This window comes from Pipistrellus hanaki (genome assembly GCF_964339955.1).
Source record: "Pipistrellus hanaki genome assembly, chromosome: 14".
Lineage (NCBI taxonomy): Eukaryota > Metazoa > Chordata > Mammalia > Chiroptera > Vespertilionidae > Pipistrellus > Pipistrellus hanaki.
This window is the reverse complement of record NC_140516.1, coordinates 13,210,075-13,223,444: the sequence shown is the minus strand read 5'-3', so window position 1 is coordinate 13,223,444 and position 13,370 is coordinate 13,210,075. Positions and strand designations below refer to the sequence as shown.

The window sequence follows — 13,370 nt, the reverse complement described above, 5'->3', positions numbered from 1 at the left end:
AAGGTACATGCCCTTGACCGGAATCGAATCCGGGACCCTTCAGTCCGCAGGCTGACACTCTATTCACTGAGCCAAACCAGTCTCAGCTGGTATTTCTTTCCCTCTCAAAAGTCCAAATGTGAGCCCCTTCTCCTCAAGTCAGAGATGATTTCCCTTCTGAACTCAGGTAAGGCCTGGAGTATTGGACAAGTTCTAAGCAAATTGGGAGGTAAGAGTTGTTTCTCAGTGTGTTTGGGAGATTTGTGAATATAATGCTAAGAGATTGGTAGAATTCAAAGGTAAATTCTTTTTTTCTTGTTCCTTCAATCCCAGTCTCCTCCCTTCTTGTTTTTTATTTACAAAAGTAGTATGCATGTTGCAAAAATCACAGGAGTGGTTTTCCCACTCACCTTCTCAAATTTGCTCCCTCCCTACTCTTTGCTAATGTTTGCATTTTAATAGAGAGACAACAACAGAATCCTGAAAGATCCCAAAAGGAGGGAAGTCAGAGGCACTGAGAATTAATGATAATAGTAGTAATAGTTATTATAGTGGTAAATAATAATAATCTAACATTTGTGCAATAATTACTGATGCCAGACATGATTGCATTTAATATTTATTTATTTTTTAACATTTAATTTGTTCTGATTGGGAGCATAGATCATCCTCAATCCCTACATATATGTGCAAATTTTGCAGAGAGGGCCCGGAACATTTTCTCTTTCCTACACTGTCTGAACTCCCTCCTTTAGGCTGAAAGGAGGCTGCCTCAGCAACAAAGAGCATTTTGTATGCAGACATCCAGCCTTTTTTTTTTTTTTTTTTTTTTAATTGAAATCTGAATGTGGTGAGTCCGAACTAGGGACTGGGGCTTGATTAATTATAGCAACTATCTTAATCTGCCCGGGAGGTAAGCCTGAAAGAAATGAGGCCAGGTTGAAGAGAAATTCGGCTACGGATAGGTAGGAATGCTAATAAAACTTTGTTAACTGGCCCTTCCTTCTCTCAGAGGCTGATGCAGCGAGCTGGAAGATTTCAGGAATCAGTTCCTGTGTCGCTTGGTTCTGGCCAACCCCAGAATCAACTACCTTGATTGGAAGTAAACAGGATCTTCCTTTTTGTCCCCAGGAATGTGACAGAGGAAGGACTCCAGGGGAGAGGGCCTCTTCTGCCAAAGGATAATAATAACAGTAATAACAAAGATGACAGTAGGAATAAAATATTGCCCTCTTCATCAAGGGCGATAAGGAAATGCCCAGTCATATGTGTTGGACCTTATCACTCTCCATAAGCATGTGTTAAGAGTTCCAGAACCCACAGACCCAGGATTTCCGGTTCAGACCTGATTTGAACCTTCTATTCTGTGATCATCATAAGCGCACCGTACACATTAGGCTGCCTGACTCAATTTTGGATTCAGAAAAGAGGACCACAATTATAGCACTTCTCACATTTACAGTGCTTCTCGTCAACTTAGTACTGTACATGTCTGAGCACAAATCTCTCCTGAAGGGTATGTCTTTGCCATGTGTACCCTCTGTGCTTAGCACATGCCTGGGCCTTGGAAGCTGGGGCTCAGGGCTGTGGAATAAAGTGGGATGAGGCAGGAAGTGCCTAGAGCTGACTTTCAGTGGGCCATGGAATGGGGTGCAGGGGCTGAGAAAGAACCCAGGTGCCTATAGACACCCTTCCTCCCCCTCAGTGCTCCTGGGGCAGGGGCAGAGTGTGTTCAAGGAGAAGCTCCAACAAGACTTACCTTCTCTGTTTGCTCTTGAAGAGTCCTTGTATTCCCGAGGAATTATTTGTCTACCACTTGGGCCAGCCCTATCTCAGCATTCCTTTTCTCTCTCCTCTCCTGAGAGGAGGTCCATGTTGAGCTTTACCTTCTGCTATTTCTATGTAACTTTCCTTTTGTTCAAGAAGGTGATGAGGTAGAAGGGTGTTCCTGACCTCTTTCTTCTCATCTTTCTTGGTCTAGAGCAGAGGTTCCCAAACTTGTTTGTGCCGTAGACCCCTTGCCATGTTTTTCGGTTTTGGGTAGACCCCCTACTTACCTGATATTGATTTTTTTGTAAATTTCTAACTGTAGTGAAGTTTAGTGTTAAAATTTAATAAAAAATAATGTACCTACTTTCCTCCGGCATTCTCAAACAAAATAACACTGATTCACTATAATTTGTATGATAAACTACCAGTTTATATTTTTTTAAATATTTTCTCAGCACTTTCCTATTCAAGATTCAGGAAACGAATGAACGTATTTTTCTCACATTCATATTTATAGAGTGATGAATTGAACAAGTCGGTGCAAGTTCGCGAAGCTTTGAGACAAAAATTGGCAAGAATGTTTACTGTGCGTATGCTTGTAACAAGATGATACTGGTATATCATTATGTGCAGGTTTTTATCCTACAACTTACACAATTTTATAAACATATATAATAAATTTTTTACTTCATAGGTACTTTTATAAATAATTTATATGTTTTTATAAGATAATATGATGTAAGTAAATAGGTACTATCAGTGTATGTTGAGATCCACTATCGTGGACCCCCATTTTCATTTCATGGACCCCCAAATTTTTTTTTCGCTGACGTAGACCCCTTGCAGGTTGTCATAGACCCCTGGGGGTCGATATAGACCACTTTGGAAATCACTGGTCTAGAGATACAGATCCTTTTTCTCTTCCTCCTTTTCTCCCCCTCCCCCTCCACCCTCAGCCCCCTCTCAGCAGCCAACTCTTCCTTCTTTTCCTGTTGTTATGTTCTGAACACGAACTTCCAACATCCGAGGCGGAGTAAGGAGAGGTCGGTCCAGTCTGTTTCTAAAGGAGTCCTCCCCTACTACAGTCAGCAAGTTTCTACTCTGCTCAAGAACTTTCAATAGCTCCCTATTGTCTTCTGTTTACATGCCAAACACCAAAGTCCACTGGAACTGTATTTATTTTTGATTTCCCCAATTTTTTCTCCCTGACAGTCAACTGGCCTTTCCAGTATGTTCACATAGTGGAGACAAGAGTGGGTCCAGAGTTATTCTGGGCAAACCCAAAAACTAAAAAATAAGCAGAGGATGTGAGATATAGGAGAAGAGGCAGGAGAGGTAAGGATTGTTGGAATGATAAAATATCTTGAGAGATTTTGGACTGTGTTATTACTTATTCAGGAACCATTGAAAATTTCAGGCCTTTAGAAGTTTAGAATAATGGGCAGTGAAGGGGTTTGGGAAGGTGGGAAGGATTCCAGCCCACTTTGGCGTCATTGATAAAGTCTGCAGGACAGTCTATGTTCTGACAACATAGCTGTGTATGGAGGCAGAGGCATGGATGAGATGGCCTTGAGCATCCTCCTCCTGGGTGTTTCCGATTTCATCTTTTAAAAAAAATATGTTTTATTGAATTTTCACAGAGAGGAAGAGAGAGAGGGATAGAGAGTTAGAAACATCGATGAGAAAGAATCATCCATCAGCTGCCTCTTGCACTCCCCCTACTGGGGATGTGCCTGCAACCCTTGCCCGGAACCGGAACTGGGACCTTTCAGTCCATAGGCCGACGCTCTATCCACTGAGCCAAACAGGCTTGGGCTCCAATTTCATCTATGAGTAGGTCTGTCTCTCCTGCTGGTCAAAGCTCTTCTAGGAAGGTCAAGGTGAAAGGTGTCTGGGGAGGGCAGAGCATCATGACCAACAGAGGCTGGGTCCACTTCCTCCTTTTCAGGAAGGAAATGCAGACAAAAATGGACAATGGGCCAGAGAGGATAGTCTAGCAGAGAAGGAGGGAGTAGTAAGGGGAGCTGTAGGTCTATAAACATTCCCTTTGATCCCCCTTATGTCTGGAGGGCAAGCTTTCTTTTTTGGCCGGCAGGGCCTTTTGTTGCAGGATTTCCTGGAACTCAAAGTAAACACAGCCAGGACTAGGTAGGTTCCTACAGCTCCACGTTTCCGTGTGCCTTCCTCCCAGCAGAGAGAGGGGCAGGTGGGTCAGCCCTCAGAGGTCAACGTCACTCATCAGACCGTTGACAATGAAGGTTCACACTACAATGCATTGGCACCAGGCCTGAGAGACAGTGATGAGAGCCACAAAATAATTAGCCGCAATCATAACAATCATCCTCTGCTGGACAACCAGGAGTTCCCAGGTGCAGTTTGGACACACAGGACAACGCACAGCCTGGCGGACACCCCTGTACAGAGGCGGGGAGCTACAGTTACCCACAGGCCTGTGATGGTTGTGAGACCCAGAGTCTGGCAAGTCAGGACTCAGTTTTCCTTTCTCAATTTGAGTGGGGCCTGTGCCCACTGGTATGAAGCGAGCAGGATTTAGGCAGCGGCAGGCAGCTCTCGGCTGAAACAGGGGACCAGTGATGACATGACAACGCATTGGTATCTGGCAATAGCTTTGCATGTCCAGGGATGGAGGGGTGAAGGCAAAAACAGGCACTGGGACATTTGGGTTCTTTCAGTTGAGGGTACACATGAGCTTCCAGTACCTGCTTACCAGGCCTGGCTCCATCCAGATAGGAGGCAGTAACGGCCAACCTCCCTCATCCAGGTGAGGGCAACGGGTGGTGGTGGTCCGACCTCATGGGTAACTTTTTTTAAAAAAAATATTTTTTTTTTATTGATTTTTTACAGAGAGGAAGGGAGAAGGACAGAGAGCTAGAAACATTGATGAGAGAGAAACATCAACCAGCTGCCTCCTGCACACCCCTGCAACCAAGGTACTTGCCCTTGACTGGGATCAAAACTGGGGCCTTTCAGTCCGCAGGCCGACGCTCTATCCACTGATCCAAACCGGTTTCGGCCTCATGGATAACTTTGAGCCTCACAGATACCTTTGCTCTGTGAGGAGGAAGAGAAGAGAAGCCTGAAATTTGGACAGGTCATTCAGCTCTCTCCCAGGATTTATGACGTCAACAGGGATGCTATTAGCTGAGCCAACACTTTATTTATAGGGAAATTCAGTTTCCCCTCCTCCCTCACAAATAAACCCACCCTTCCACCTTCCCACCGCCTCTTCCCCGCAAAAATTGGGGAGGGGACTTCCAGCCAGGAGGCCCCTCCTCCCTGCAGTTGGAGATAGTTGCGTAATCCAGATTGTGAAATACTAGAAAGGCCAGGCGTAACGCACGCCCCCCCCCCCTACTCCCCACTCCCCCAACCAACGGCCCCAATTGGGGCGGGGGGGCGGGGCAGGGTCTGACCCTATAACGCAGTAAAGTTCGGCATGGGGTTTTAGGGGACGCTTTCCTATTCCCCTGACCCCCTCCCGGGGCGATAGGGTCCCGGGAGGCCGAGGGCACGGGGGAGTCACGCGGTCAGGCCGGCGGGCGGGCGCGGGGCACCTGTTGCGGCGCCCGGGGCGGAGGAGGCGCCCGGGGCGGAGGAGGCACACCTGCCCCCGCGCGGGGCGCCCGCAGCTGAGCCGGGGCCTCGGCCGCCACGGGCTTCCGCGGGTCAGCTGACCGCCAGTGCGGAACTGAAGCCGGCCCGCCCCGCCACGCTCCCTGCTCCGGGTCCCCAGCTCCCTGCTCCCTGCTCCCAGCTCCGCGCCATGGACGGGCTCGTCGTCAGTGGAACGCAAGTAAGTGCGCCAGGCCTGCCCGCCCAGCCCACGCCCGGGTACAGCTGGTCCGGGGAGCCCCCCCCCCCCCAAGTTAAACAGGGCTCCCTGCTCCAACTCAGTCTGCACGTGGGAAGTCTGTTCCCTGCCCACCCCAGTCCTGCACGTGGGAAGGCTGTCCTCTGCCCAGGCCGGGTCTGCACGTGGGAAGTCTGTCTGTCCCCTGCCCAGGCCTACCCGAGGTTGATGAGGAGAGACCCCGCTTTGAGCCTGGCACACCCCTTAGCTGGGGGGAGGGAGGGTGAAGGCACCCCAAGTCGCCTCCACCTCCCTCTGTTCCTAGCGCTCACTGGCCAGGGCCAGCCCGATTTGGGGGAGCGGGTCTGTGGCCGCAGCCCACCGTATTTTCCGGGGCCCACTAAAAGTTTTAATTTCTTTAACCAGAAGCCAAAAAGAACTCTGATCAAAGAGAAACTTTTTACTCTATCTTTATACCAATGCGGCTATAAAACCCAGGCATTTACTGAGCTTCGCAGATGCTGCATTTTCTCTGCTTCTAAGGCAAGACCATCCGCCAGCAGGACTGGCTTTATTGTGATGCTTGCTTATTGTGGCGGTCTGGAGCCCAAGCCGGCATATCTCCTAGGTGTGCCTGTCTACACCTTAGCTTTTTAATAATGGAGGAAGGAGTTCAGGAAGGCAAAGTGCCTCAGGACTCCCCAATCCCCCCACTCCCCCCAAAGACAGTGAAGTCAAGAAGCACCTGGCAGGCGCTAGAGTGAGGACCCACTACTGGCTCTGGCTCCTCCCCATAGGCCAGTGGTCGGCAAACTCATTAGTCAACAGAGCCAAATATCAGCAGTACAACGACTGAAATTTCTTTTGAGAGCTGAAAACCGACTTCTGCGCATGGGCCACGAAGTTTCAATCGCACTGTACGTGTGCGCCCACACGTGGTATTTTATGGAGGAGCCGCACTCAAGGGGCCAAAGAGCTGCATGTGGCTCGCGAGCTGCAGTTTGCTGACCACTGCCATAGGCCCCTCTTCCAGGGCGGGCCGAAGGCTAGAGCCCTCCCATTCTCTGGAAGAGGTGTCTTTGGGAAACATCAACTCTGCAGTTTACACCTGTAGTGAAGCCTCAGGTGTTCTCTATCATCGCTGGAGGGCAGCGCTAGCCACTCTAGGGCCAGGTGACTGACTTGCTGGGGAAGCCAGGTCTCTCTGTTTAACCTGATTAAGCCAGCCCTCTTACTCCCCTCGTTCCCAGCACACCCAAAGAGAAATATTGCAAGGTTTTGAAACTGTCCCCTTGGATTGCCTAAGGCCGGTAGTGTCAGGCACAATTAGATTTTGAGGTTACTTTGGGCTAACGGAATGGTTTTCCCTTCTCAGAGTTCAGAAGTGAGCAGGCCAGGGAGGTACCTGCCAGGTGGAGGGGTTAAAAATGGTGGTCTTATTGGCCCAGGCCTGGTGGTTCAGTTGGTTGGAGCATTGTCCTCTACACCCATAAGGTTGCAGGTTCAATTCCCTCCCTACCGGGGCACATACCTAGCTTGTGGGTACAGGAGGCAACTGATAGGCATGGTGTTTCTCTCTCCCATCCATTCATGTTTTTCTTTTTCTCCTTTCTTCTTTCTTGGAAAAAAAAATCAACTAAGAAACATATCCTTGGGTGAGGATTAAAAAACAAAACAAAAAAACACATGGGGGTTAGACCTTAAGTCTCTGCATTTCAGACCTACCATTCTCTGGGGGTAGCTTCTTCAGCCACATGGAGAACTTGACAATGGGGCTGACTTTCCTGTGCCCTCTTTTGCTCCCCCATTCTCCAAACTTGGTTTTCCCCATACCCCCTGCCTTTAGCCCACCGGGAACAGCCTAAGGACAAGCACTCACCTGTGGGGGAGGCATTTTTGAGCCTCCGCCAGGGGAGGAGCTGGGCAATGCCCCTGGGGCATGACATGTCCTAGAACCTAAAGACCCTAACCCCAAGGGGCAGCCCTGAGGTGAGGGTCTTTGTAGCATTTTCCTCCTTGCAGCTCCTGATGACAGCCATCAAATAGCACCTTACGTGTGTCACATGGTATTTCTCAAACTTTTGTATACCTTAAAGGGGGAGGTGGAGAGGCTGGAGAGGATTTACATGAACCCAGTGTTAATATTGTTTTTATCACAACATTGCTTAAGTATACAAAGAGTAAAACCAGACATAACTCTTTCTAAGCGCATATTTAGAGTCCTATAAAATCCAAGTAAAGGGATGGTTTAAGTATAAAGACACCAAACATAACACTAATAAAATTAAAATAACTTAATGAGATGGATGACATTGTTCTGCTGAAACTGGGTCATTGCTTTCAACCCCTCTGCGGACTGACTGCCATTGCCCTGGTTTTTAGGAGTTCCATAGGCCTCAACTTCAAACGCTTAGAGATGTAGTTCTTCTTTCACTTTCCATTTATCTATTTAAAATATATTTGTATTGCTTTCAGAGAGGAAGGGAGAGGGAGAGAAAGATAGAAACATCAATATGAGAGAGAATCATTGAATGGCTGCCTCCTGCATGCCATACACTGGGCATTGAGCCTACAACTCAGGCGTGTGCCATCACTGGGAATTGCACTGTGACCTCCTGGTTCATAGCTTGATGCTTAATCACTGAGCAACACCGGCCAGGCTCCTTCCACTTTCTCTATAAAATATTTCATTCATCATGGATATGACTTCAGTAGGCTTGAATGAATCCTTCATATTCAGCATAAAGTTTTCAATCTTTTCCCACTAATTTATGACCAAGTAGTAGCATCTATACAATGGTAGACACAAATGCAAACTTGGAATTTGGACATGGAAATTTTGTGCCCAACAGACATCAGAATAGTAAATCTCTTCCATAGGGATATTCATCTGATTCAACTCTTTATCCAGTGGCCACTAGGTGCTGAGTTTTAAAAATGTTATCTCATTCCTGTAATATAAGTGAAATGAGGATAATATGTGATTCAATGGGGCTGTTCATGAGGATTGAATAGATAATCGCCAGGTGGTAGGCAGTTAATAAATGTTGTTACATTATTTTTTTAACATCTGTGAAGGCAGTTAGTATATGACTAGTTTATAGAAGAGGAAACAGACTCTTCTGTGACTCATCCAAGGTAATATGGCTGGTAGTTAGCAGCAGAGGGACTTGAATTCATGCCCAGGGCTGTTTCTACTCTGACAGCTTCCAGTGATGCCAATTTATTTTTATTAATTAGAACTTTTTTTAGAGTTGACATTCAATATATTAGTTTCAGATGTACAGTATAGTGGTGGTTAGATAATTATACAATTTACAAAGATATCCTCTGGTAGTACCCTCTTGGCACCATACATAGTTATTATAATATTATTGACTCTATTACCTATATTGAACTTTACATCCCCAATGACTGTTCTGTAACTACCAATTTGTACTTCTTAATCCCTTCACCCTTTTCACCCACCTCCCCAAACCCCTCCCCTCTAGCAACCATCAGTTTGTTCTCTGTATCTATGTGTCTGCTTCTGTTTTGTTTATTCATTTATTTTGTTCTTTTGATTGCACATATAAGGGAAATCATATGGTAATTGTCTTTGACTTTTTTTCACTTAGCATACTACCCTCTAGGTTCATTCATGTTGCAAATGTTGGGAATGTAAATTAGGACAGCAGCTATGGAAAACAGAATAGAGGTTCCTCAAAAAGTAAAAAATGGGACTGTTTTATGACCCAGGAATTCCACTTCTGGGTATATATATATGAAGAAACTCAAAACATTAATTTGAAAAAAATATATGCACCACTATATTCTGTTATTTTATAATAGCTACCATATGGCAGCAACCCAAGTGCCATAGACAAATGGGTAAAAAAGCTGAGGCACACATATATATATATACTGGAATATTACTTCCATAATAAAGAATGAATCTTACTATTTGCAACAACATGGATGGACCAGTTATTGCAAATTTAAAATCAAGAATCCCTTACCCTGACTGGGACAGGTATATAAAACTTTCTCTGTGTGACTACGGACAAACTCACCATCTCCAGAATTGTCCTGGGAGCCACACTGGTAATTTTCTGCAACCCCTTGAGCGTGTATATGTGTGGGGATCCTGCCAAGACAATCTTGTCTTTCTTTCTGGTATTTCTCTCCGTAGGGATCTTTAACTTGATATGTTTTAATTTCCCAGATAATGGTGTTCCTATATGCTATCATTTCACTCAGGGTAGGAGTTTTGGATTACAAACTATATAAGGTAGGCAAATTAAAAGTACAAAACTTGGTTCTTCAATATTTTGGCTTAATGCAATGACTTCTCATTTTAGATATACCCTTTTGTGACATTTAAGATTTTTTAAAAAAAATCAATCTTTATTGTTCATATTATTACAAAAGTTCCTCATTTTTCCCCCTTTACCAGGTTTCCACCCCACCCTCTGCCCTTTTCCCACCCCCCATTGTCCTCATCCATAGGTGCACAGTTTATGTTCAGTCTCTTCCCGCACCCCCACTCCCCTTTTCCCCCAGAATTGTCAGTCCACTCCCCTCCCGTATCTCTGATTCTGTTATAATCAACAGTTAATATTGTTCATCGGGTTTTTTAATTTCCTTGTTTTTTTTTTTTTTAAATTAATAAACCTTTGTATTTTTAAGAATAAATTTTAAAATCTAATAATTTTAAACCTCGTTTTTTCTGCCCTGGGAGCTGAGAAGCAAACTTGTTTACATGTAAGCTTGCCCTTGGGCTATCAACAGGCGTTCAAATGTAAATGAACACATTGTTTAAAGATAGCTGCTGGCTGGAATTGGGTTACCTGTTCTGGGTGGGAAGGGCATGTCCTCCCCTTTCTCCATTAAAATTAAGGTGTTAGCTTTAAAACTTCTTTTTGGCAAGAGACCTTAAACTTTCAGAACTTTAAATTTTTCAGGTAGCAAATCAATTCACATTTTCTCAAATCAATAATACCTCCACATTCCTAAGAATACACTTCAAACAAAAGACACATCCAAATAGATCAACCAACCTCATCCAGACCCCACATAAGGCACTCACAAATCAACACTCCAGTGCTACAACAACTCAACACATCCAGATCTAAGCCTTCATCATTTGATTCAGCAGACCCTCAAGTTCCCCCAAAAGTTTCCAGTCATGTTTGAGAAGCAGTCCTGGGGCATGGGCCGGCAAGGAGCAAGCTATACCAGGCCCCATTGCTCCGGGCCTGGCCTCTGTTGCTCCGGGCCTGGCTGCTCCCGACCTGGCTGCTCCGGGTCCAGCTGCTATGGGCCCGGCTGCTCTGGGCCCGGTGACATTTAAGATTAATCTCTATGACTCTTCTCTTGTTTGCTGAAGAAGCTAACACTTTTTAAAAATATATATATTTTTATTGATTTTTTTTTACAGAGAGGAAGAGAGAGGGATAAAGAGTTAGAAATATCAATGAGAGAGAATCATCGATCAGCTGCCTCTTGCCCACCCCCTTCTGGGGATGTACCCGCAACCAAGGTACATGCCCTTGACTGGAATTGAACCTGGGACTTTTCAGTCCACAAGCTGATGCTCTATCCACTGAGCCAAACTGGTTTCGGCTAAGCTAACACTTTTTGGTCTGGTTCTTCTGACCTGTATCTTACATTAGATGGGTGTGTGCTCCAAGAAGCTTCATGGCATCCTGAGAGGTAATGTTCTCTGCTGAGAAGCATTTCTTAAACAGAATCTTAGGAGTGTCGGTCGCAGTGCCTGACAGTAGCTACTGCTTTTAAGCTTGTTCCAGTTGATTTGAACCTTTTAACCTGGTTGGTTGGGTTAACTGGCATCTCTAAAAGCTTCCAGTTTACCTGAGGGTGGCTTGTCAAGTTGGTTTTCCTATTACATTTTGGAGACTTGGTCTTTGTCTCTGTAGAATGGGAGCAAGATGTGCTCTGTTTAATTTTCTTGGGATGCTGTGCTGTTAAGACCATGCAATAAAACCAGCTGTTATGAAAGTCTTGTCAGACATGTTGTGAATGATTCAAATGCTTTGTGGTGATAGTTCTCTTTAGTGTTGCTGAAGGGGAATCCTACTGAGGAAAAAGGGGAGCAAATAATCCATCTCTTTTTCTAGTGTCTGACACTCTTCTGGAGCCTTCAACACAGGATAGTTCTTGACCTTTCAGTTAGGAAGACTCAGTTTGAAGCCAAAACATATGACAGATGTGCCATTGGCATTTTCTGATGAAGAAAATCCACGTGTGGATTTGTCAGAACTCCATGGCCAAGTTGGAAGTCCTTATTCCTGGTGCAGGACATGGTCCAGGCTCTATCACTAAGAAGCTCCATAATACTGGGGATGTGTCCGGAGTTTTCATTTCCCTGTTTAAAACATGAGGGGTTTTGACAAACCGGGTCCCTACCAGATTTAGTCCTTGGTGAGTCTATGAGGAAAGAGCTCAGTTTCTACATCTAATTGTCAGCTTCTCTGCCATATATGTCAGAGGTCTTGAATGGTGATGATAAGTACAAGATGGTGTGCATGCCAGGGTGAGCGGGATGGCTTTTATGGTGAGCACCAAGGGCCTGGGGATCGATGTGAACTTACAGAATAGGCTGCTGATTGATTGAGATTTATCATTATTATTTTAAATTGAGCTTTATATCCCTAGTCTCTCCTTGGTGCATGAGTTCCATCATGGCTTAGAAGCTGAAGTTAAATTATTATTATTTTTAAACTTTATTATATATATATATATATATATATATATATATATATATATATATATTGATTTTTTACAGAGAGGAAGGGAGAGAGAGAGAGCTAGAAACGTCGATGAGAGAGAAACATCGACCAGCTGCCTCTTGCACACCCCCTACCGGGGATTTGCCCGCAACCAATGTACATGCCCTTGACCGGAATCGAACCCGAGACCTTTCAGTCCGCAGACCGACGCTCTACCAAACCGGTTTCAGCTGAAGTTAAATTATTACAGAAGGAGTCCTGAAGAAAGATGAGTCTCATGTAGCAAGGGGAGAGCTTGCTAGATTGAATTTGAAACCCTGTATTTTCCCGAGTCAAAATTATTTTATGGGAGTCAGCTAGTTTTCTGTCCCTTCTCCCTACTTTCTCTCTTCTGGGACTGAAGTTACTGAAGGACTATGAATACAGGATATTGTATTATCAGTGGTTTGTACTCATCGGATAGGAGAGGACAGAGCGATGATAGGAAACAGTGAAGGTGCTAGGGTGAAGTGTGATTTGTGTTGGGTTCAGTCATAGGAGAGTGCTGTTTCTGTAGTTCTAAAATGATTGAATATTAATAATTCACATGGTTAAACCTAATATCTGAGATGTCCACCATATTCTTGCTTCCCCATTAGGAATCATAACCCCCCGGGGAATCTCTTGCTCATTCCAAGATATCGTTGTCTGTATGCGTAGAAGAATGTGTATTTGTTGGGCAGGAGGAGGGAGAAGGGTCCAGGTTATAGTTTGCGATGGGCCAGACCTTCTACCTGGCAGAATCCTACCTGGAGCCCTCTAGGGAGGCATCCTGTATCGTGACTCACTGGCCAGCCCTGATCTACAGGCTTGTTGTATGGTTTTTGGAACGGTTTGCCAAACCTGCCCTCGGAGTGCTGTCTGCAAAAATGGCTTTCAAAAGCGGGTAGTTGGAGCAGTGAGAAAACCCTCCGACCTTGTCCTAGTCAGAAGCTTTTAGGGTCACATTTTAGTTCAGCTTTTTAATATTTGGGTACACACTTGATTAATAATATAAATAAAACAATGCCTCGGGGCACAGCTCTGCAAGCAGAGAGGTG

The 13,370-nt window shown here is 45.2% G+C and overlaps 1 protein-coding gene across 1 annotated transcript in view; it reads left to right on the top strand.

The window, feature by feature from the left end:
• Nucleotides 1–5,331: 5,331 nt before the first annotated feature.
• LRMDA (leucine rich melanocyte differentiation associated) overlaps nucleotides 5,332–13,370 on the top strand; it is a 971,323-nt gene continuing 963,284 nt past the window's right edge. The window contains exon 1 of the mRNA XM_084904895.1: nucleotides 5,332–5,563. Within this exon, the coding sequence (XP_084761021.1) occupies nucleotides 5,534–5,563 (30 nt within the window). The 5' untranslated portion in view covers nucleotides 5,332–5,533. The remainder of the gene's footprint in view (nucleotides 5,564–13,370) is intronic.